Source organism: Borostomias antarcticus (genome assembly GCF_949987555.1).
Source record: "Borostomias antarcticus genome assembly, chromosome: 27".
NCBI classification, from domain to species: domain Eukaryota; kingdom Metazoa; phylum Chordata; class Actinopteri; order Stomiiformes; family Stomiidae; genus Borostomias; species Borostomias antarcticus.
In genome coordinates, this window is record NC_140260.1 from 6,407,338 (window position 1) to 6,431,931 (window position 24,594).

Sequence of the window (24,594 nt, forward strand, 5' to 3'; positions counted from 1 at the left end):
CTGGGCTTAATGGTGCTCACACCTCTGGAGCCCTGGTAACCCCGACCAGGACACATCTCAACAGACCTACATGACATCACATGACAGGACCTGAATCACATGACAGGACCTGAATCACATGATAGGACCTGGATCACATGACAACACCTGAATCACATGACAACACCTGAATCACATGATAGGACCTGGATCACATGACAGGACCTGAATCACATGACAACACCTGAATCACAGTGCTCTGGGAATTGCTTGACAGCTTCGAATGTTTCTATGAATCAGTGTTTCTATGAATCAAGTCTTTGGGAAGAAAATGAATATTTAAATAAATGGTGAAGTCCCCCGGTTTGAGAGGAGGGGGTGGGATGTTCCTGGTAACAAAGAGAGACGACGCTACCAACCCTGGCTTCACGCTGCAACACCTGACACCCTCTCCACCAATCAGCACACCTGACACCCTCTCCACCAATCAGCACACCTGACACCCTCTCCACCAATCAGCACACCTGACACCCTCTCCACCAATCAGCACACCTGACACCCTCTCCACCAATCAGCACACCTGACACTCTCTCCACCAATCAGACCTTGTGCAGAGTGTTTCAGTGTTTGTGCTTTCCAGTAGCAAAGCTTTTCTATGACCAATGGCTCATATATAACATGGAAATAGATAAATAAGTAAATCTACAGCAGTGTGTGTCACAGCACGGACATACCTCAGACTCAAACTGAGTCACAAACACACACACACACACACACACACAGACACACACACACACATAGAAACAAACACACACAAACACACAACTGCACGCACACGCGAGCACATACAGTCACGCACACACACACACACAAAGGAGCATACAAACGCTCCAACCCCATGGACACAGCCACCACCACCACCCAAAGACCTGCTGTTTCTCATTTTACCAGTATAACTCCATAAAAACACAAAAATGACAAATGAAAGCCTGTGCCGAGTCCCTCTGTAGTGCTCTCTCTGCAGAAGAACTACTGTACTACCAACCTTACTGTACTATCAATATTCACCAAATCACACTTTATATTCCGGAGACAACAAAAAAAAGGGTCCAGCAAGCTAATTAGCCACTGGGGTCTCCTACTCCTTCACGGGAGCTCCTCCCCCTCTCCCCCGCCTCCCCCTGGTCATGTGACGGCGAGGTAGGCGTGTCCGACAGGGAGGAGGAGCGGCGTTGGCGCCGCAGCGTCTGGGTCTGCAGCTCCCTCACCTCCTCCAGCACCTCCTGCGCCTCCCTCCAGGAGCTCACCGCCTCCCTCAGCAGCCGCTCCGCCTCCGCCCGCCGCCCTCGCTCCTCCCCCTCCCCCTCCTCCTCACCGCCGCCGCCGCCGGAGGGAGGAGACAAGGGCTCCGTGGTCTTACGGACGGGCCAATCAGAGTGCTCGGGGGAAGAGTTGCAGCCCGTCAGACCGGGCGTGTCCTGGGCTCTGGCGCTCAGAGAGGCTTTAGCAGCCACACCCGGCGAGGCCCCGCCCCTCTGGATGGGGGAGTCAGAGCCCGCGAGGCGAGGCGGGGGGGGTCCGCTCAGACAGGGAGACTCCACGTCTTCACCAGCCCGGGGGGAGCGAGGGGCGGGTGGGGGGGGGTCGTGGTCTCTGTGACGCGAGAGGGGGTCAGAGGCCTTCGGAGCCGGAGAGTCGCCTCCCTTGGAGCGCGACCTCCTGGGCGTGGCCCTGGGCGTGGCCCTGGGCGAGTCGTTACGGCGGAGTCTGGGCGAGTCCCTCCCCCTCAGCCTGGGGGCTTCGCCGCTCCGGCTGCGGGAGGAGGAGCAGGAGGCGGAGCCTGGGGACCGCGAGCGCGGCGGGTCCGATCCCCTCAGGTGATGCAGACGGGGGGAGTCCACGCCCCTCCGGTGGGCGGAGTCATAGCCACCACCGCCTCCCTTGGCGCGCTGAAGCTCCTGCAGCCTGATCTCCTCCAGCAGCTCCTGCGCTCGCTGCATCTTCTGGGCGATCAGGCTCTGGAGCTGCCCCACCGGGGGGGGCTCCGCCTGGAGCCCGGGGCCGGGCTGGGGGGCCCTCTCCTCCTCCTCCTCTGCCTCCCCCCTGCTGGGCTGGTCTACCCTGGAGCGGAGCGGCCTGCTGGAGGTGAGGACCTCGTCCATGGAGGCGCAGCGACCCCTCCCCTGGAGGCTCGGCCTCTTCCCGGGCTGGGGGGTGCGGGACTGGGCCTGGAACTGGGCCTGTGGGGGCGGGGGCTTGGCGCCGTGTCGGGCCCAAGAGAGCTCGTTGCCGCGGGGCAGGCTGCCCGTCGGCGCCCGGGCCTCCCTGGCGCTCGCACGGAGCTTCGACACGTCCGTGCCGGCGCGCTGGCGGCCCGGGGTTCCACCATGGCCCGGGTCGACCGGGTAGCCCCGCCCCCCCCACAACAGCGGCTCCTCCTGTTCACTCTCAGAGGCGGAGCCGTTCTCCTGGCGGACGAGGTCGAGGGTCAGCGAACCGTCGGAGGAGGTGGAGGCCTGGGAGGAGAACAGGACAGTTCAACAAGTCATCGGGACGAGCCGGGATTCGAACCGCCGACCCTACGATCATTGCACAACCCACTCTACCTCCTGAGCTACAGCCGCCCCAGTTGGGCATTGCCTCAGGGCGTGTCGATGTCTGACTGGGAGCAGATTTATAGACCACCAGAACCATGGCAGCTGTATTAAAGCTGCATGAGACACTTTGGCACTTTGGGGCCCCTCTGGTCGTGATAAAGACTGCAGTAATAATACACTAGCGGTACACTACACTGACATTCTAAAATAATAAATTTATAGTCTCATGCTGTCTCTTGTCACGAAAATGATTTTTTGAGTCTTGCTAAGGCCAATTCATAAACTATTGATTGAAACCTTGAATATTTAACTATACAAAAGTTATCTCATGCAGCTGAATTAAGTAGCGTCGGTGTTGGCTGGTGACTGCAGTACCCACCACGGCCAGCAGGTGTCCTCGCGTGGGCAGGCGGCGGCGGAGGGGGATCCGGGCGCGCTCTCTGGTGGGATGGACCAGAACACTGTCCTCCGCAACGGTCACCTGGGAGACGAGCGCACAGACTGTTAGCCGTCACCTAGGAAACCGTCATCCTTCTCTGTATGGTAACAGGAGAGAGGAAGGAGTGGAAAGACAGATGGAGGGATGGATAGAGGGAGGGAGGGAGGGATGGAGGGATGGATAGAGGGATGGATAGAGGGAGGGAGGGAGGGAGGGAGGGAGTGATGGAGGGATGGAGGGAGGGATGAGTGGATGGAGGGAGTGATGGATGGATGGATGGAGGGAGGGAGGGAGAGAGGGAGGAAGGGATGGAGGGAGGGAGGGAGGGAGGGAGGGAGGGAGGGAGGGAGGGAGGGAAGGATGGAGGGATGGGTGGATGGGTGGATGGAGGGATGGATGGAGGGATAGATGGAGGGATGGATGGAGGGATGGGTGGATGGAGGGATGGATGGAGAGAGGGATGGATGTGTGAGTGAGAGGTTAATGGAATGCAGAGAGTATAGAACACATGGAGAGATGAGAATCACACGCCCAGCGCTAAAACAGGCACTTCACACTCTGGCACACACACACACACACACACAGACACACACTTTCTCCTCTCTCTTGAGCATTCCCACTTCACACCATCTCAGCAGTCTGACAGTCCTGTTCTCACATGCACTCCCACAGAGAACAGAGACAGACTGGGCCTGTTTTAACCCTGATTTAGACGGACAGACTGAGAGCCTGTTCTCTTTAACAGTAACAGCCTCCGGTTAGGGACACACACACACACACATGTACACAAACACACAGCTCAAGCTGGAGCAGTTTATGGGTTAAGTGCCATGCTCAAGGGCACAGTGGTAACATGGGCTACTGAAACCAGCGACTGTTCACCCCTGTAGCATAGCAGGCTGCTGGGGAGTGAGTCACCGTGTGACGGAGGTGCATTTGGTTAACGGGTCGGCCGCACCTGCAGGGACGGGGCAACGACTCCTGTTCCCTGGTGAATCAGTGAGGAGGACAGTGTGATCTTCCCTTTACACAGCCTCTGCTCTCACTGCGCACCCAGGGACTCTCATCCCAGTCTGTCTGATTGAATGAGCTACAAACAGGGTTTTATGTTGGGAGGGGGTTCAGGGTTCTGAGACCAATAAAGAGAGAAAGAGAAAGAGGGAGAGAGAGAGAGAAAGAGGGAGAGAGAGAGAAAGAGGGAGAGAGAGAGAGAGGGAGTGAGACAGAGAGAGAGAGAGAGACCCTACCTCATCTAGGACGCGGTTCTTGGCTTTGACGATGGCGATGTTGAGAGCGTTGACCCATGACTCCTTCTCCTCTGGACTCACGGCCAGAAACACCAAGCTGGGCACCTGGATGAGGTCAGGAGAGAGGGAGGACTTCATAAGACCCAAATCACAAAGAAAGAACTAGGATTGGCCACTTGCTAAAAGCGTTATTATAGAACCACTGAGTTTAAGTTTGTCCTGCCTCCCCTGCCCTGCCTCTCATACCCTTCCTGGGCAGAGGGCCTCGCCGTGTCCCCAGGCCTCCCCTCTCCTCCCAGGCCTCTCCTCCCCTTTCCTCCCCTCTCCTCTCCTCCCAGGCCTCTCCTCCCCTCTCCTCTCCTCCCAGGCCTCTCCTAACCTAGACTCCAGACTCAAATATTATGTTGAATCGCTGCACTCTGCATACTACATAATAGAGTCTGTGCCACTTCGCTGCCCAAGCTAGTGTTCTGAGTGCGTATCGACGGTTCAAAATTGAAAGTGTCAGGTCGTAGCAGCAAATGAGAGACGCTAGCACAGGTTAGATAGGTGGGGAATATCTATAGGTGGGAGCGCCTGATCACAAAAGTTGCAGGGATTCTTGCGAAACCAATGATTGGCCAGGATTTGAGCACCAGATTTTATGCCTGAAGTGTCCCAGACCCATAGAGAGATCTGCAGCATGCAGTAACGTAGTTAGCGTAGTTTACGTAGCATATCAGAGTAGTAAGCGTAGCTTACGTAGCGTATCAGAGTCGTTAGCGTAGCTTACGTAGCGTATCAGAGTCGTTAGCGTAGCTTACGTAGCGTATCAGAGTAGTTAGCGTAGCTTACGTAGCGTATCAGAGTAGTTAGCGTAGCTTACGTAGCGTATCAGAGTAGTTAGCGTAGTTTACGTAGCGTATCAGAGTAGTTAGCGTAGCTAACGTAGCGTATCAGAGTAGTTAGCGTAGCTAACGTAGCGTATCAGAGTAGTTAGCGTAGCTAACGTAGCGTATCAGAGTAGTTAGCGTAGCTAACGTAGCGTATCAGAGTAGTTAGCGTAGCTTATGTAGTGTATCAGAGTAGTTAGCGTAGCTTATGTAGTGTATCAGAGTAGTTAGCACAGCTTACGTAGCACATCAGCGAAAGAACTCTCATAGGTCTGGCGTTGAGACTACTCCTCCCCTCTCCTCACCATGCTCCCTGGCCTCCCCTCTCCTCCCACACCTCTCCTCCCCGGCCCCCTCTCCTCCCACACCTCTCCTCCCCGGCCCCCTCTCCTCCCCTCTCCTCCCCGGCCCCCTCTCCTCCCACACCTCTCCTCCCCGGCCCCCTCTCCTCCCACACCTCTCCTCCCCGGCCCCCTCTCCTCCCCTCTCCTCCCCGGCCCCCTCTCCTCCCGGGCCTGTCCTGTCCTGACCATGTCTCCTGGCTGCTGGTGTCTCATCAGGGTAAAGCGGCTGTGGTTCTTCTTGCTGCGACTCTTCAGCTTCCTCAGCTCCTCCGAGCGCTCGTAGTCCAGCAGGTCGCACACCTCCACTGCCCTCCTCTCATCCTTCACCTGCACACACACACACACACACACACACACACACACACACACACACACACACACACACACACACACACACACACAGAGACACACACACACAGGCTTATTACCCAACGACAGTGCAGGGTGAGAGGTTATGTTTTCAGTGGAGTTTCACTGGTTGTTTGATTGGTTGGATCTTTAGCAGGATTACGCAAAAACTCCCAGACCGATTTTCATGAGACTTGGTGGAGGGGTGCAGCATGGTCCAACTTAGAACGCATCAACTTTAAGAGTGGATCCAAATCATGGGATGGGAGTTGCCCAAACACGGCCACCCATTCACCTCCATTCATTGTCAATGGGGGGATTGAAACAGCCATATCTCGGCGTGGGAAGGTCACAGAGACACAGGGTTTGGACTGGCATAAAGCTCTCAACCTAACAAATACAACAATACCAAACATGTCCTGCTCACACGCACGCGCACAGAGACACAAAATGTCATTCATGGGTGGAGGTCTGTGCTCTCCAAGAACAATTTCTAGTTCAGGACTGTAGCTGTCTCCCATGACGCCCTGCTAGAGGTGGTGGAGGCGCAGCCAAGGAGCAGTCGGTGTGGAGAGCTGGTCTGAGTGAGGCTGTGTGGAGGAGGAGGAGGAGGAGGAGGAGTCAGACAGGCTGCAAGCTGACCTGGGAGGAACCTCACACCATCTCTCGTCAAAGAGACATAAGCACACACACACACCTACAGTACACAGGGAGGCACACACACACACACACACACACATACACACATACATCTTTGGTAACAGCAGGAGGTCGTGACCCTGGAGAGAAGACTAATTACCATTCTCCAGTTACACAGCAGCCCTCAGAACACACACACACACCCAAACACACACACACACACACACACACCCACACACACCCAAACACACACACACACCCACACACACCCAAACACACACACACACCCAAACACACACACACACCCAAACACACACACACACACACACTCACTCACTCACTCACTCACTCACTCACTCACTCACTCACTCACTCACTCACAAACACACTCCCACACACACTCACACACCTACCCACACACACCCACACACCCTCACTCACATACACACACACACACTAGAGATGTGAATATTGCAGATATCCGCATCCGCGGGTGGGTGGGCCAATAAAAATCAACATTGTGATTAATTTCGGGTGGATTGCGGATGGATTTGTCAGTTATTTTCATATTTAATAACTACTATAACTATATAAATTATATTATAACAACTGTGAGAAAGCGCGAGACCTGCCAGCAGCTCACTCAAATACCCTCGATCACTTCGTCAACCCAGATCCTGCGAAAGCGAGCCTATAATCTTTAAATTGTTTAAGTCAAGAAAATGCGGCTATATGAAAAGCGAATCAGCACGAACAGCTGGACATAATTTAAATGTAAATACAATAACTTCATGTTTGGCGGATTGGGTGCCGGTGCGGGTCTCTAAATTTTAGAAGATAATTATGTCGGGTGGGTGGCGGTGGATGATTGATGAGTGCACGCTGATTTGGGTGAGCTCAAACTCCATCCGCGCATCTCTAATACACACACACACACTCACACACATACACCTACATACACACTCACCTCACTCACTCACTCACTCACTCACTCACTCACTCACTCACTCACTCACTCACTCACTCACTCACTCACTCACTCTCACACACACACACACACACACACCCAAACTCACTCACTCACTCACTCACTCACTCACTCACACACACACACACACACACACACACACACACACACACACACACACACACACACACACACACACACACACACACACAGCAGCAGCAGCAGGACACAGCAAGTGTCCTATTATTTTACTTAATTGTAAAAGTTCTGCATTCATTCAAAACATGCTTGAAGAGCCAGCATAAACCGCAGAAATTAGAGTGAGTGTGTGTGCGTGTGTGAGTGTGTCTGTATGTGCGTGTATGTGTGTGTGTGAGTGCGTGTGTGTGTGTGTATATATGTGAGTGTGTGTGTGCGTGTGTGTGTGTGTGTGTGTGTGTGTGTGTGTGCGCGTGTGTGCGTGTGTGCGTGAGTGTGTGTGTCCTCCCTAGCCTCCTGTCATCTGTCTCCTGAGGCCCTGAGCAAGGCATCTCATTTAAACTGAGATCAATTCTAATCAACAGCTTCAGGGTCACAGAGACAGACCTGACTGACTGACTGACTGACTGACTGGCTGACTGGCTGACTGACTGACTGACTGACTGACTGGCTGACTGACTGACTGACTGACTGACTGACTGACTGACTGACTGGCTGACTGACTGGCTGACTGACTGACTGACTGACTGACTGACTGACTGACTGACTGACTGACTGACTGACTGACTGGCTGTCCTGACTGACTGACTGACTGGCTGACTGGCTGACTGACTGACTGACTGACTGACTGGCTGACTGACTGACTGACTGACTGACTGACTGACTGACTGACTGGCTGACTGACTGACTGACTGACTGACTGACTGACTGACTGACTGACTGACTGACTGGCTGACTGACTGACTGACTGGCTGTCCTGGCTGACTGGCTGACTGACTGACTGACTGACTGACTGACTGACTGACTGGCTGACTGACTGGCTGACTGACTGACTGACTGACTAGCTGACTGACTGGCTGACTGGCTGACTGACTGACTGACTGTCCTGACTGACTGACTGCAGCTCACACAGCTAACCTCAGGAGAGAAAGGCGGGGGAGAGAGAGAGAAGGAGAGGGAGAGAGATAGACAAACACAGGGAGAGAAAGGGAGAGAGAGAGAAGGATAGGGAGAGAGAGAGAAAGAGAGAGAAGGATAGGGAGGGAGCAAGAGAGAAAGAGAGAGAAGGATAGGGAGAGAGCGAAAGAGAGAAGGATAGGGAGAGAGAGGGAGAGAGAGAGAAAGGGAGAGAAAGAGAGAGAAGGAGAGAGACAGAAAGGGAGAGAGAGAGAGAGAGAGAAGGAGAGGGAGAGAGGGGGGAGTGAGAAGGGGGCTGAGGGTACAGACCTCCCCGAGGGACACATTAGTTTCTGTATACACCAACGGGATCACTTGGGGTCATGGTTGGGGCAGGGGGGTGTATGTGTGTGTGTGTGTGTGTGTGTGTGTGTGTGTGTGTGTGTGTGTGTGTGTGTGTATGTGTATGTGAGTGTGTGCGTGCGTATGTGTGTGTGTGAGTGTGTGTGTGTGTGTGTGTGTGTGTGTGTGTGTGAGTGTGCGTACGTGTGTGTGCAGCGCCAGAGGCCTCTGTAAAGCCAGGGTGAGATAGAGAGCAGCTCAGGGATCAAAGACATCTCACAGCATTAAAGGGATAGTTCAGTCCAAAAACTTACTTTCTGGTGTTTTGTATGAATTTGGTACATTGGGGCACTGTGTGAACACCATCGAACTATCAAATAAGTGTTTTCTTTAGTTTTGGAGAGCTAGACGATTTATTTATTTTTGTCACATTTTCGTTTTGTTTGTGACGTACTAGTCTCGCATAGCCAGACCTCCACAGATCTCCACACTTCGTTTACGCTGTGCCAGCACCGGAGACAGGTCTGGCTGGACATATTACCATTCTGCAATAGGTGGGGAAAAACGCAGTATTTCTTTAGACCAATCACAGTCGTCTTGGGCGGAGCCAGCCCCGGACGCAGCGACGGTGCTCTAGCAAAATAGTCTGGATCGAATCTGATTGGTGCCGAGAGATTAATTTGCGTCGCCACTGATTGGGCAGTGTGACAACGAATGACAAGGTTTATTGCTAAAACCATAGACCAGTGGTTCTTAACCTGGGTTCGATCGAACCCCAGGGGTTCGGTGAGTCTGTCTCAGGGGTTCGGCGGAGGTCAAGACACACACCCGACTCATGATTCGTGATGACACGCCCCGCTTGGCCATCATTGGCTGCAGGTGATCACGCTACACCGCTTGGCCTATCTGTGCTGCAGGGAATTTGGTGCGCTCAGTAGTCGACTTGTGACTGTCGTGATGGTACGTCGTGTGATTGTGAAAGGAACAGACTTTGTTGCGAAAATGACATGAGAGTGGCACTTGCCAAGGTGAAGCCGCGCATTTCTGAACTGGTCTCTGAAAGGCAACAGCAGAAGTCACACTGATTTGCAGTAAATATTCATTATTATGTTTTTGTTTTTGTGTGAAAATCATGTTTTGATGGTTTTGTTCTTTGAACACAGTGATGTTGATGCACGGTTCATTTTGTGCACCAGTAAAATATATACCTATGTTTTGAATTTGAAAAAATCATATTTTATTTTTCCAATTAAGAAGGGTTCGGTGAATGCGCATATGAAACTGGTGGGGTTCAGTACCTCCAACAAGGTTAAGAACCACTGCCATAGACATATACACTAGACGCTGCATTGACGTTGATTTGATTGCTGCCGGACGAAAAACGCGGCTGCCATCTTGGTCCGGTACGGAGCTCCGCGAGTGAACTAGTGATGGGTCGGTCCCGAACGATACGGCTCTATGTGCCGGCTCTTTTAAGTGAACGATGATAAATAGATAATTGTTAGCTGATAGATACAACTAAAACTGTTGGATGCTGCTGTTTTGCACTTTGTAATTTTTTATTTTATTTATTTATTAGGTGGGCTAGCTTGTAGAAGCTAGCCCAACTTGTGATATTCCCACTATTTCTTTCTTTCTTTCTTTCTTTCTTTCTTTCTTTCTTATTAGGTGGGCTAGCTTGTAGAAGCTAGCCCAACTTGTAATATTCCCACTATTTCTTTCTTTCTTACTTATTATAGTTCTCCCCAGTTTTTTGCCGCTTAACTACTTCTTCATACTTTGTGCTAGAAACTTCATTCAAACTTTAAAATGTTCATGACGTTTAGCTATTAATCAGATGTATTCAGATTTTTTATATTTTTTATAGTTTTTTAGTAATTCAACTTTTAATAATAATTTTGTCCCATTGAAACTGCTTGAAACTGCTTTTGGAATGTTCAGAAACTTTGTTTTTAGAGTGGCGGCAGCAGTTGCTTTGAAAATATTCACACATTTTCTAAACTGCTGGAACTCCTACAGTTTTGAACGCTCACACACATATTATATATTAAAATGTTCACACAACTGTGCTGATTCGTACAATATAAGTATCTAAGCTGTGTGACTTATAGTTTTCGCTGTGTGATGATTTGTTCGGCAAGTGCGCTCCCCATTGAAACGTATGGCGACGCACTCTAGCTTTTGAGCTGCTAATTTTGCATTTTTACTCTTTTTCTAACTTATCGCTATGCCTACAGTTTTAACAGCTCATACACATATTATATATGTGTGTCTTAGATGGCCGCCGCCGAAGATGGCCGCTGCCATGCAGCGTCGGTGTGATGTGGGAGCGTTTGCCCGCATTAAACCTGTGATTTACCACACTAAAGCCGGGCTCAGACTACAGGATTTTTGGGCCGATTGATCCCCGATTCGACCCTCCCGACAATCGGAGGAGAAATCTGGTCTGGAACGTTGGTCGGGGCCGATGATCGGCCCAGATTATCTTGTAATGTGAGGGGTTTACAGATCCAATCTTATACCTCCCGATCGGCTCGCAGACCCATCGGGGCGGCCCTGATAATATCAAACATGTTTGATATTTAAGATTATTACGTCCCGACTTTACTAACTTGACTAACCCTTTAAGTGAGACGGCGGACCAGTGGTTCTTTGCTCCCTCGGGCAAGATAAGATCCTGTAGTGTGTGATGAGCTGTTATTTTCAAATCTTGCTGTGTGTGCTTGTTTGAGATGCGCAAGAAGAATATCTGTTAAGATTCTCCTTATGTGCATGATGTAACCCGATTTCGAAATTGGTTAGGATTTTAAATATCCTGTAGTGTGAGCCCGGCATAAGGATGGAGATAGTTGAAGATGAACTGTTGAATTTTCTCATGATAAAGTCGAGAACGCTCGACCAAGACAATATCGTTAAGATAGTTAAGACCAGTTTCAATTCCCAACGGATTGAAGCCTCCAAGGATGTTATGGCGGAGCTGTTCCCAGATAGTAAACGCTGGTCTTCTCACAGGGGAGAGAAGAAAGACGAAATCTACATCAAAATGTGTTTGGCTGTTTGCAAGGAGAAAGGGGAACTTGGACCAAAATTTGTGTCCCATTTTTTAGATGAATTGCCTCCCGTTTCATTCAAACATGTTGATGTCTCTGCGTTACTTGGAAGAATGCAGCAGATTAATGCAGACATTGAACTCCTGAAGACTTCCCTCACCTCGCAGGCGACTGCATGTGAAAACCTGCTGGAGGTATCTGGCTCCCTTAACCAGCGGCTGTTGGCAGTGGAGAACAGTGGAGAACCGGTAAAGGTGGAGAACCGTAAAGTTACTGGTGAAGGAGGTGATGTTTCCTCCATGGTGGCCCACCTGCCTGCGCCTACTACTCTGCAGCCTGCTGTGGAGGGTCCAGATCCGGTCAACGAGTCTGAACCGGGCTTGGCTACGGTGGAGGAGCCGGTGGTGAAACCGCGGGGACCTCCCCGCACTGCCCGGAAAACCCCACTCCAGGGTAAGGGGTGGTCGACGTCTGGGGAGTCCCCGAGCGTGTCTCCAGCCCAGAGGAGTGAAACTGCCCCCAGGAAGTCGGATCCCCCTAGCTGGAGTAAAGTGGTGAGGGACGGTAGCAAACTAAAGGCAGTCCAAGTGAACTCTGCTCACCGTTATGCTGCAAATCCTCTCGCAGCGAAATCTACAGCCAGGTATGTGCGGAAAACGTTCAGCATTACTGGGACGGCAGAGATAACCAATGAGGAACTGTCTACGGTTAAAACGAAGATGGTCATGGTGTTCGCTACGAAATTTAAAGTGAACTTAGATGCTGACACTCTTCGTGTCTTCCTGCAAGGGAAGATGAACCGCGAGGTGAAGTGTACGAAAATCGCGACGCCATACAGCAGATTCAGCTCCTTCTGTGTTACTGCTGAATGGAACGACTGGAAGGAGATGTACGACCCTCAGTTTTGGCCAGTTGGGTCAGTCATCAGGCAGTACTTCGAGCCCCGCCGGCCCAGTGGAGCAGCAGGGGGGGGGGGGGGGGGTCTACCTGAGAGAACCCCAGGGGAGATCCCTTGCCCACGGAGCGAGGGGCTGTTGGTCCCTGGTGCGGGGGCGTCTGCAGCGCCCTCTGAAGTGACAATGGAGGAGACCGAGGCGACCACCAGCAGCCCTGACGGGAGTGCCACAGCCCCATAATGCGGGTTGTGTCCTACAACTCTCGTGGCCTCCGGGTCGGTCACACGGCTGCTGGGCGGCTGGTGGTGGATACACTGCTGGATGACTGTGACGTTTTATGTATACAGGAGAGCTGGATGGCCAAACAGGATTTTGGGTGAATCCACAATGGATCTCAGTACGAGAATCGTCCGAGGTAGGATAGCTGTAGGAGTGGCGATTTTATGGAACATTAAGTATGACCCCATGGTTAAAGTTGTACGTTTAAATGTGGACTGGGCCATCGGGCTTGAGTTTAATTGCAATGGAAAGAATTGTATTATTCTAAATATTTATACTCCATATGAATCCTATGATCATGTTGATTAATTTATGAGTAGGCTTCCTTCATTGAGGATAACAATTTGTCATGCATCTATGTCTTGGGTGATTATAATGCAGACCTGGCAGATAGTAATTCTCTATTTGCAAAACACATGCTAAGGTTCACAAATGACACTAACCTAGTAATATCAAGTAAAGTCCTCTTGCCTGACTCAAGTTTTACCTACGTCAGTGAAGCATGGAATACTACTTCCTGGCTAGATCACATTGTATCCACTGTTGATGCTCATGCCTCATTAGAAAGTATGGAGATCTGTTATGGGTTGGCCACCTCTGACCACATCCCTATTGCCATGGTTTTAAATGTTGACATTAAAGTTGGTTAAGAATGAGGATGATGGTGAGGCTAAGATAGCATGGGGTAAACTATCTAATGATGATGTCCTCAAATACTGTTGCAGATCTGATGACCTACTGAGTAAATTGAATCTGCCTATGAATGCTATCTGTTGTACGAATGTAAACTGTGAGGACTCTTCCCACTGTGAACGTTTATGTGGTTTGTACAATGATATAGTGAAAGCTCTACATGAGGCTAGCAGGTCTTTATCCACTCATCCTAGGAAGACCAAGAACATCAAGCCAGGGTGGAATAAATGTGTAGCTAGCCATCATGCTGAGGCCAACGAGGCCCATAGGGCCTGGGTAATGGCTGGTAGGCCCAGGCAGGTCCCTGACCTTGAGCATAAAAAGAAAACTAATGCTAAATACAAATATGCACTGCGTTTTATAAGCAAACAAGAGCAGGCCCTGAGTGCTCACTCCATGGCTGACAACTTGCTTAGTTGTAACATCACTGACTTCTGGAAAGAGGTAAAAACTATCAACAGGGCTAAAGCAGTGCTCCCATGTAATATAGAGGGTGTAACAGATGCAGTGGACATAGCTGACCAGAGAAGATGAAACTATCTATTTTAACACCAATGAGGTTTTTAATGCCATAGGACATACTTACAGACAACAAAGCCAGTGGCCTGGACAACATTACAGCAGAGCACTTAAAGTTAGCTGGGCCCAGGTTGGCAGTGCTGCATTCTATCTGCTTCACAGGGCTGATGACTCATGGCACATTGCCAGACTCCATATTGTCGGTTACTCTTGTTCCAGTAATTAAAGACAAAGCTGGTAAAGTAGGTAGTATTGATAACTACAGACCCATAGCACTAGCCAGCATTCTGTCCAAAGTGTTTGAAAAACTGCTACTTGACAGGTTCAGTGTCTATATAACCACCACGGATAATCAATTTGGCTTTAAGCCCAGGCACAGTACTGACCTATGTATTTATGCTCTAAAAGAAGCGGTAGAGACATATAGAAGGCAGGGCTCTACTATGCTTATTGGATTCATTGATGCATCCAAAGCCTTTGACCGCATCCACCACTACAAGCTTTTTAACAAGCTTAAGCTTAGGGGTGTGCCTAGTATACTAGTACGCATCCTAGCTTACTGGTATGCTAACTAGCGGATGCAGGTAAAATGGGGGAGCATATTATCCAATTCAGTGTTGGTAATGGGGTCCGGCAGGGGGGGCTTTTATCCCCAGCCCTCTTCAATCTCTATATGGACGAAGCAGCTGGGGGGGTGCAGGACAGGATGCATGATAGGTGAGACCCTGATCAACCATTTTATGTATGCGGATGACCTGGCCATTCTATCCCCCAGTAGCGCTGGGTTTCAACAGTTGCTTAATATCTGCTCAGTCTATGGGGTTGATTTTGATGTTAAGTATAATGCCAAAAAGAGTATGGTACTGATATGTTGGACTAAGGAAGACCTGGAACTTGAGTTTCCTGTGTTTCATCTCTCAGGGCAAACCCTGTGTGTCCAAAATACCTGGGACACATTATCACTGACACAATGGAGGATGACGCTGATATGTACAAACAGAGGAGAATGCTCTATGTCCAAGCTAATATACTGGTCAGAAAATTTCACTACTGTACTGTTGATGTTAAAGTGAACCTGTTTAGAGCTTACTGCACCCCTGTCTATACAGCTCCCCTCTGGGTGAACTATAAGAAGGAGAGCTTGCGCAAGCTGCAGGTAGCTTACAATGACTGCCTTAGGATTCTGCTGAAAAAACTCAAGAGTACCAGAGCCAGTGAGCTTTTTTGTAACCTCCTTCCACCACCTTCATGACCCTGTTGAGGAACCTGACCTTCACATTAGAGCGCAGACTTGACCGCTCTCTGAATGACATCATTGAACTGATGACAGATCCTGGCCGTAGCTCTGTCAGGTACTTGTCTACCGTCCGGGAACACTGGCATGAGTGCCTCTTTAAGCCTCTGTGCCTGTTATGTGCTTCTAATTGTATATATATGTGACAGCGGCTGGTGATTTGGTCCGCAACTCGGCAAACCCGAAATGCGCTAGGGGGCAAAATAACTAAAAAAAACTTTTTTTTTGTTTTTTTGTGTATTACCAAAGTTGAAGTTGTGAAGAACCTACTTACTATAACAGACAACAGTTTTAGGTTCACGAAATACGTTTAATTAGTCTGCAAACTAAGCTCGTTTTTAGCGGATTTCGAGTCGGGCTTGGGGGCGGGCAGATCGATTAGCATGATTTGGTTTCATTGGCTATTGCTTCCGGGTTCTCCGCCCCCCACCCTTCCCCAACACGCCGGCTTTGTTTACATTCAGTCCCAAGTTAAACCACGGATCCTACAGCTTTTGCTAAAGAGAAGACGGGGATGGCATCCAGGGCATGGAAAGAGTTTTAAGAGCAGCTAAAACTCCAGCAGAGCAGGACTCGTTCGTATACGGAGTTTTATTCTTGATGACCTGTGATACAGAGATGACTGTATCAACTTGTTGCTACCAAGTTGCTACCAAGCGAAACGTCGAACGACGTACCAGATTCATACCACCGCCAAGCATTCTGCTTTGCTTTGGGGTAAGCTGATCTTTATACTATCTGTGCTGTTTACATTACATTAACGTTAGTCGTTTAGCAGTAGCTCCTTTCTAAACAAGTGACTAAGTCTAGCTAGCATAACAAAGGCACTAGCACTAACTAACAAAGGCTAGCTAGCTAACGTTAGCTAACATGCTAGTTAGCTGAGCTAGCCCTTTGTTCCTAAACTAGCCAGCGAGGCAGCTAATATCGAGCTAGGTAGCTATATTATAGAGAGAAACAGAATGAGAGAGCATGAGAGGTATGGTAGTCTGACACCTTTTTCTTTGTTTTGGTTACAGGATGAGCAAAAACAAGCTCCAGCTTGTAAGGAATTGCAGCTCTCCCTTCATACCAGCCAGCAAGAAGATCACTATGCACTACAGCTTTGATTTTGCACAACAGGTGAGAATACGTTCATCCTATCATGCATTAGCTAGTCTATTTAATCAACACATTCTGGTACTATTTTATCTATATGGAGTGACAGTACTGTGGGCAATAGTTTAATGTACTTTCTTCCTTCTATTCTATTTTAGTTTTGATGCTGAGAGACCTGGCATGGTTGTGGCCAGAGAACACCGTGATGCACCGGCAGTCGAGTTTCAGCTGCTGCGCAAGCCTGATGTCCTGCCCCCCAGAGAAGGTCTTCTTGTGCAAGCCCCACCCGGACTGGACATGGCCAGACAGACGTATCTCTTTGACAAGATCAGAGAGTTCTGTTCTGATGAGGGACGAGACGTCACATGTTCCCCGCCAAACTCCACAGCAGCTCAGAACAAGACTGTCCGCTTGTAGATTCACTGCAGATCATCAGGACGGACAGCACTGCAGGAGAAAGGCCACAGCCTTTCCTGTTTTCCTGTTTGTATACTGAAGCGTTGCTTGTTCTCTTGCACAGACTTGCCCACACTTGCACAGACTGCATTGTTAGAATATTGAATACTGAGCTGAGTACTGTTGTTATTACCTTGAGTATTGAGCTGGGGACTGTTATTACTTTTTTGTACACTTGATCACAATGAACACTATGCACCTTGTCTATAAAACAGACAACTGACTGTACACTTTAACACTTAGACTGTTGCCTTTTTTTGTACACTTAACTACTTATGCTTGTACTTTATATCATGTATGTGACAATAAAGAACGTTATATTTGAACTTCATCTTATATTGTTCTTAACTGCATTCACAACACAAGATTAATACTGACTCAAAGAGTGTGGGGTCATCAGTGAGAGAGCACCCCACTTGGCAGCCACTCTCAGGTAATACCCCAAGTTGACAGCCACTCTGACAGATAATGACAGATCGTCCAGTGGGGGAGTGGCTGGGGGAGGGGTTACCAGGCTATTGTTCACGCCCATTACCTGGCAGTCAGAGGTGTGAAAATGTTGGAGAACTTTGGAGGGAGATTTCTCAGCTAAGTTGATTTGGCAGTACTAGCATTCAAATAAGCATATCTTCTTCAAATATGTTCAGATTTCAATGTATGAGACCTCATTTGAAAGCTTACAATCTGCACTTTCATAATCTGTAAAAAACTGAAAAATGAAAATGCCTAGTTGAGGACCAAATTACCAGCGGCGGTCACATATATATATATATATATATATATTTTTTTTATATTTATATGTAATGTACTGTCTTTACTATGTGGGCTACAAGACTGTAATAAAGTTTATTATATTGAAATGTTAACACAACTGTGCTGATTCGTACAATTTAAGTATCTAAGCTGTGTGACTTATAGTTTTCGCTGTGTGACGATTTGTTCGGCAACTGCGCTCCCCATTGCAACGTATGGCGACGCACTCTAGCTTTTGAGCTGCTAATTTTGCATTTTTACTCTTTTTCTAACTTGTAGCTATGCCTACAGTTTTAACAGCTTATACACATACTATATATCGAAATGTTCACACAACTGTGCTGATTCGTACAGTGTAAGTATCTAAGCTGTGTGACTTATAGTTTTCGCTGTGTGACGATTTGTTCGGCAACTGTGCTCCCCATTGAAACGTATGGCGAGTGCCACTAATAAAAGCCGCAGGCTGAAAATTCACCTGTTCAAGATGTGCCCTGGACCCTTCCTTTTAACACGTATTTTATTAGGGCCCGAGCACTGGCGGTGCGAGGCCCTATTGAAATTTGAAGGATTATTATTCTCCTATCTTCTCCTACCTTCTTCTTCCAAAACAAATGCCTTTTTGGCAGCCTAAATATCGATGAAAACGTATGAAACTTTGCAGATACGTCAGTCCCGGTAAAAAAAATTATAATTCATTGGTGACAGGAATAAGCGTGGCAAAACGGCTCAAGTGCGCCCCTTGGAAAATTTAAAATGGCGAGCCCCACCTTTCAGTTTGATGTAGGTGAACGAAATTTGGTGGGCATATGTAGTTCATCGAGACACACTAAAATGTCTCTTGGACCTATACCCAACATCCAACAGGAAGTCAGCCATTTTGCTCTTAATGTGCCATTTTCCCCATGTGTTTACCATTTCCATGCCTCATTCTTTAACTCCTCCTCCTACAGATTTCATCCGATCAACTTCATATTCGGTCAGCTTCATCTTAAGACCTTTGTGATCAACCAAACACCCTTGCCGTGGCGCCCCGCCAAAATCCTACAGTACTGTCACTCTCCACTTCTGCTGCGCCTGTATCCAGCCATAGGGGCTGATTATTTATAATGATGTTGATGAAGTTTAAAACCTTATTTACACATAGTGTTTGCTGTTGTTTTCAAACCCATTATATAGGCTACGATCGTTTTTTGCGATAACTGTGCAGCTCTTGTGACGTTCTGGTCTTTGCCGAGACGTAGAAACACTCGTGTCGTTGGAAGAATAGCGCAGCTCGAACTAATGACAAAGCTGCAGTGAGAACCAGCGGAAAAAGCGAGTGCGCGTTCACGTGAAGGGGAGTGAGATTCTGCAGGGGAGTGGGAATTAGGCACATCATCCATTGTGTCTTTTTCCAAATCATGCGAATTCGAGGATATGGCCTGTTAGGTGTCATACGTGATGACGTGATCTGCCTGTGGATGGAGAGACCGCGAACAGAGCGGCTGTTTGTGCGAGAACTAATAAAGGAAGACTCGTTGATTCTACACTTCGCCGTCTTTATTATTAAGTGTTAATGCCAAACACAACATAGTACCAGGATCAGTCGGCAGATGAGTAAAGTGAGGAAGTTGGACGACGAAAGGCAGCTGCTAGTGCTAGCTAACAGTGATTCCAGTGTTGGCTTGGCACGTGGGCGCGAGAGGGACACGCCGGTAGAGATGGAGAATCATTTGAAGCCTCTGAGTGAGCTAAAGTTGACAGGGAACATTGAGGACAATTGGAAAAAGTTCAAGCAAAGGTTCGACCTGTATGTGACTGCAATTGGGGGCGATGAGAAAGAAGATGAACAAAAGGTTGCATTGTTTCTAATGGTGGCTGGTGCAGATGCATTGGACGTCTTCAACAGCATGCAGCTAACAGATGCACAGCAGAAGGATTACAAAGTGGTGGTGGAGAGACTTGCAGCTTTTTGCTTTCCAAGGAAAAATGAGATGTATGAAAGATGTGTTTTCAACAGCAGGTCACAGACAGAGTCGGAGAATGTTGAGGAATTTATTATGGACGTTAAGTTGAAGAGTCAGTCGTGCAATTTTGGCGGGTTAGCTGACTCGCTGGTCCGTGACAGGATAGTGATGGGGGTGCGCGACAAGAGACTGAGAGAAAAGTTACTCGGAGTTGACGCTAGACAGAGCAATACAAGTGTGTCAGGCAAGAGAAGCGACACAGAATAGACTGAAAAGAATGGACTGTGGTCAGCTGAAAGACAGTGATGGAAATAGACGTCGCAACAAAGCACAAAGCAAAGTGGCAGAGTGGCGAAAAGCAGGTTTAGAGCAAATGACAGAGTGCTGAGTCAAGGCAGTGCTCGCGCTGTGGCGGGGAACACAAACCACAGCAATGTCCGGCGTATGGGAGGGAATGTCGAAAGTGTGGCGGTAGAAACCACTTCGCCAAGGTCTGTCAACAGAAATATGTATAGACGAGGAAGACGGTGAAGACAGCGATGGGAGTGATACTACAGGTGACCTCTTCGTGGGAATGGTCACCAGTGCAGTGAAGGACGAGGACAGGACTGCCGAGTACACGGTCAATGGAACTGACATCAGATTCAAGTTGGATACTGGCGCACAGGCCAACATACTGTCTGAAACTGATCTGGCTAGGTTGGAGATCCCAGCCATTGTGAACACCAAAAACAGAGTGAAACTGAGGGCATACGGTGGGGAGGCCATCCCCACACTGGGTACGTGCACTTTGGTAATGTCCATAAAAGGTGAGCGATATGATGTACCTTTTGTGATCGTGCAAGGTAACAAGGTAACAACCATAATCGAGCTCAGAACATGCAATGCCATAGGTCTAGTAAAACGTGTTCATGAGGTGAGGGCGACAAAGCCACAGGAAATGTAGAGGGAGGTTATGCTGATGTTTACCAGGGCATTGGAAAACTTGAAGTCACCCACAAAATAGTTCTTAAAAAGCAAAACAGACCAGTCATTCACGCTTCTAGGAAAGTACCTCTATCTCTAAGGGGAAAGCTAAAAACAGAGTTGAACAGACTAGAATCCTTGGGCATAGTGGAAAAGCGAGAGGAGCCTACTGAGTGGGTACACTTGCTAGTTGTGGTAGAGAAAAAGGATGTCTCAATAAGGCTATGCATCGATCCCAAAGAGCTCAACAAAGATCTAAAACGAGAGGACTACCAGTTGCCTACGCGAGGGGACATATTTGGTGACATAGCAGGCGCAAAGTACTTTTCTAAATTGGATGCGTCCTCTGGGTTCTGACAGATAGCGTTAGACCAGGAAAGCACCAGACTCTGCACATTTAATTCCCTATTTGGAAGGTATTCATTCAAAAGATTACCTTTTGGGCTGGCTTCTGCACCCGAGGTGTTTCATAGGACAATCCAGTAGATTTTTGAGAGCCTTCCAGGTGTCAAGGTATATATTGATGACATCTTTAGCAGGACCATTGAGGAGCATGATTCATTCAATAAGTTGTCATATCACTGATCTCACTGGACAGAGGCTGGCTAGCCATATCGGAGCTAACAAGACAACTAGCAGCTTAAGTTACCTTCTGATGGTGACAGCGGCGACGTTCCTCACGAGTGTTTACTTAGTTAGCTACATTCGCAATTCCACATGTGGAAGTAGCGACGGTTGTCTGCTCAGTTCGCAAATTCAATTTGCACATGTGAAAGCAATAGCGACGTTCGTCAGATTTGTCTTCTCAGTTAGCATATCCACATGGGCCATAATTACTCCTCCTTACGTGAGCTAACGTGAGCTACGCGGTTGCACACATTGCTGACTTGACTGAAGCTGAAGCTGTGGAATCGTGTGGGTGTGACCACATTGAAATTGACCAATAACAAGAGGGCAGTCCCTCCCTTGGTATCCGCCCGAAATTGTGAAGCAGATTTTCATCGAGCTCGCAGAATTTAACTTCGAGCAAGAGAGGCCAAGTCCCACGCGCAGAGCTGCACTGCGAGCGCGCAGAAATCAAGTGCATACGAGCAGAACTGAACTGAGCGTGAGCACAGTTGAACTGAGCGTGAGGAGAAAGTGCTCGACTAGCAGATACTCACACGCGTGGTGGCTCTATACGCCCGCGGCAGCCTGTATCGCTCTCGGCTGTTGAATTTGGGCGCAAGGACTTATCTGCGCATGTGAAATAACAATCTGCCCGTGAGTGTTTTACGCTCTCTTGATTTTTTACATAAATGTGACGCCATACAACACATACACACACATACACACACATACACACACACACACACACATAACCCCCACCCCACACACACACGCCCATCCTCAACCCAAGTCTACTATGGGACATATCAGCCTGAGGATCCATCACAGCCCTCCAGCACATGAATAATTCACTCTCTTCCTGCTGCATCCAAACAGCTGCGTTCACACTAGACTAGACTAGGCGAGCGCCTTTTATCATGCAACCCCTATGGGAAAAGGCAAAAGGCGGACGCCTGTTTTGACGCCTGAGTTGAATTTTAACTTTTCAGAGAGGCGCTGTGTGATGACAGCTGACCGGATGAGGAGAATTGGTAATTGTGTACCATCCCTAACTTAGGTACCAGTGCCCCCAAAAGACTTAAAGATGGATAAAGTATCCTAGCGGTTGAGCCACTTGTGATCCGTTTCACACAAACCAACATTTATTTATACGAGGTTGTAATATGGCCCGTACTGCTGTCGGCCGCGGATGATGTCATGTAGGTTAGTTACCCACAAACGGCCCCTTGGCTGGGCAGGTACCCGCTCCTCCTCCTCCCCCTCAAACGTGAAAGCCAATGAGAACCTTCTAATTAATTTGCCATAATTTTAGCTGATGGCTATTAATTTATAGTATGTTAAGGATGATTTTGATAATGGTTGAGTCAACGTTGGCAAGAAAGTAGACTATGATTCCTGTCGTTAAGGTTACAGAACGCTCGCACAGAAAGCGCTGAAAAGACGTAGAAGGCGCTTTTTCTAAAAACAAGTCTAGTAAGACGGTGTGTGCATGAAAGACTGAGAATAACCTAGCACCATTGAAATGCAAAGACATTAAAAAAAAGTCTGTACAGCCAGCAGAAGCCAACACACACACACACACACACACACACACACAAACAAACACACAAATACATGCATGCATGCACGCACACACACACACATGCACAAACACACACGCATACACACACACACACACACACACACACACAGGCACACACAGTGACAGGGGAAACTCCGGAGCCAATGGAAGGGTGATCTCTGATTGGTCAACCTCCAGATCGCGCTGTGATTGGTCGCCCATCAGACTGTGGTGCTCCAGCAGCAGTAATCGTGCCCTCAGGGTTTGGTTGGTATAAACTAGGTTAGCATTAACACACACACACACACACACACACACACACAGATTAGACGATTCTCCTCAGTCACACAGTTAAATGTACTAATATGTGTGTGTGTGTGTGTGTGTGCTATTCTTAGATCAGCAGCACTAGTCTTTCCTGAAATAACTGCATGGAAAAAACAAGAGGCCTGAACCAACATGACGCCCAGCAACACAGCTCTCTTCCTCCAATCACTCTGCTGAATGAATTATCTGACTAGGACCAATGATAAATAATTCTCTGTTTGTTGGACCAATCACAAGCCCTCTCTCTGCACCCTGTGTCTCATACTTTTCCAGTGTAACCCCTCCATCTCTCCTCACGTGTGGTAAATGACTGCACTTATATGACGCTTTTATCCAAAGCACTTTACAATGAAGGCCTCTCATTCACCCATTCACACACCAGCCTGCACACTGGGAACAATTTGGGGTTCAGTGTCTTTGCCCAAGGACACTTGGACATGTGGACAGGAGGAGCCAGGATTCGAACCACCGACCCTACGATCACTAGACGACCCGCTCTACCTCCTGAGAAACAGCCCCTCCTCTCTCTTCATCCCTCCTACTCCTCTCCACCTCTCCCTCCATCCCTCCTTCACCTCTCCACCTCTCCCTCCATCCCTCCTTCTCCTCTCCACCTCTCCCTCCATCCCTCCTTCTCCTCTCCACCTCTCCCTCCATCCCTCCTTCACCTCTCCCTCCATCCCTCCTTCTCCTCTCCACCTCTCCCTCCATCCCTCCTTCACCTCTCCCTCCATCCCTCCTTCTCCTCTCCACCTCTCCCTCCATCCCTCCTTCACCTCTCCACCTCTCCCTCCATCCCTCTCTATATATAACCCTTTGCTGAGAGGTCATCTATAATTCACTCAGATCATAGATGCATGTGCAGAGAGGAAGCACTTACCGTCCCATCAACCCTCTAGCCAACCAGCCAATCACAGGCCGGCATGTCAGAGAACAACCAGTCCTCTCATCAATGTTGCATGATGCATGTAGCCTCTCAGCCAATCAGAGATCAGTATGATGATAACGGCAGAGAAACATACAGGGTGATATCACCAGGTCAGGAGCTGCGACATGGACGCCTTAGTCCGGAACATGCACACACACACAAAACACACACACATACACATGCACGCACACACGCACACACACCCCTCCCCCGGGCTGCATCATGTGAGAAGCTCCACAGCCACGAGGCTCTTTGAGATGATGAAACCTCCGCTGCATTCCTGAAACCTCAAACTCAAACTCTCAAATTCAGAACTCAGAATCTCAAATTCAGAACTCAGAATCTCAAAT

General features: G+C 48.8%; 1 protein-coding gene across 1 annotated transcript in view; it reads right to left on the minus strand.

Annotated features, from left to right (window-relative positions):
• Positions 1-1,100: 1,100 nt before the first annotated feature.
• Positions 1,101-24,594, minus strand: part of plekho1a (pleckstrin homology domain containing, family O member 1a) — a gene marked incomplete at its 3' end in the record, with an annotated part of 31,045 nt that continues 7,551 nt past the window's right edge. Inside the window, exons 3-6 of the mRNA XM_084459317.1 lie at positions 5,665-5,805; positions 4,263-4,367; positions 2,956-3,057; positions 1,101-2,495 (exon numbers count right to left, since the gene is read on the minus strand). Of these exons, the coding sequence (XP_084315443.1) occupies positions 1,101-2,495; positions 2,956-3,057; positions 4,263-4,367; positions 5,665-5,805 (1,743 nt within the window). The remainder of the gene's footprint in view (positions 2,496-2,955; positions 3,058-4,262; positions 4,368-5,664; positions 5,806-24,594) is intronic.